Below are 805 nucleotides of genomic sequence, written 5' to 3'. Positions count from 1 at the left end.
GCCAGTCTCCGCCCCTTCCCTCTTTCCCCGCCCCGCTCTCCCGGCAGGACGCAGCCGCCTGGCGTGCGGAGAGCGGCCTGTCGCGCGCCGGGCGCGGGGACTCGGGGTCCCGGCCGCGCTGGGTCGCGCACCTGAGCTGTCTCCATCCTCGGAGACCGACGAGCTCTCCGTGTCCTCGTCCTCGGAGCTGCTCCCGTCGTTTTCGGCGTAGTCCACCTCCATCTCATCGTGATGGTTGGTCTCCTTCTTGTCCCCTCGGGAGTGGACCGGCATTTTCCAGCCCCGCCGTCGCTTCCCACTCCCGGCGCCCAGCCCGGCCACCGCCGCTTCAATGAAGGGCGCGCTGAACGCCCCGACCCACCCAGCGGCCGAGCTCGCTCTCCCCCTTGGCTCCTCCCCGCCCCCGGCCCGGGCCTCACAACCTAACCCGCAGGCTCTGCGCTGGGAGCGCTGCCATTGGCTGAGGGCGGCCACCGGGCGGGGGCGGGGCTTGCCCAGATGCGGCGCGGTTGGTCGCCCGTCATCACGGCGCGGTCTGCCGGGGTGTGCCGGGAGTTGTAGTCCTCGGGGCTCAGACCTGCGGGGGCTGCGGGCTTCCAGGCCTCAGCAGCCCGGAGCGCTTCTTCCTCCTGGACTTCAAGTCCCACAAGGCACGGAAGCTGACACGCTGGATCCCAGTTGATAAACTAAACAGAAACAGATCGGGCGAATTTGGTCTGTATTTATCTTTTTCCCGCCAAGTGATTGTTTAACTTCCCTGGCTATCTAAGATGTGACTGTCAGATGTGAAAATGTTTTTTGCCTG

The 805-nt window shown here is 66.3% G+C and overlaps 1 protein-coding gene across 3 annotated transcripts in view; it reads right to left on the bottom strand.

The window, feature by feature from the left end:
* Window positions 1-460, bottom strand: part of BRMS1L (breast cancer metastasis-suppressor 1 like) — a 35,697-nt gene extending 35,237 nt beyond the window's left edge. For 2 of the 3 annotated variants that reach the window (XM_008060510.1, XM_008060511.1), the window contains exon 1: window positions 132-460. In XM_008060510.1, coding sequence (XP_008058701.1) covers window positions 132-273 — 142 coding nt within the window. In that variant the 5' untranslated portion in view covers window positions 274-460. The remainder of the gene's footprint in view (window positions 1-131) is intronic. The other variant, XM_021713625.1, reaches the window with a different exon arrangement.
* Between the last annotated feature and the right edge of the window lie 345 nt (window positions 461-805).

The sequence above is a fragment of the Carlito syrichta genome, unplaced genomic scaffold, assembly GCF_000164805.1.
Source record: "Carlito syrichta isolate Samal-C Ts95f unplaced genomic scaffold, Tarsius_syrichta-2.0.1 Scaffold304637, whole genome shotgun sequence".
Taxonomy (NCBI): Eukaryota; Metazoa; Chordata; class Mammalia; order Primates; family Tarsiidae; genus Carlito; species Carlito syrichta.
The sequence above is the reverse complement of the archived record's forward strand: the minus strand, read 5'-3'. Positions and strand labels throughout refer to the sequence as shown.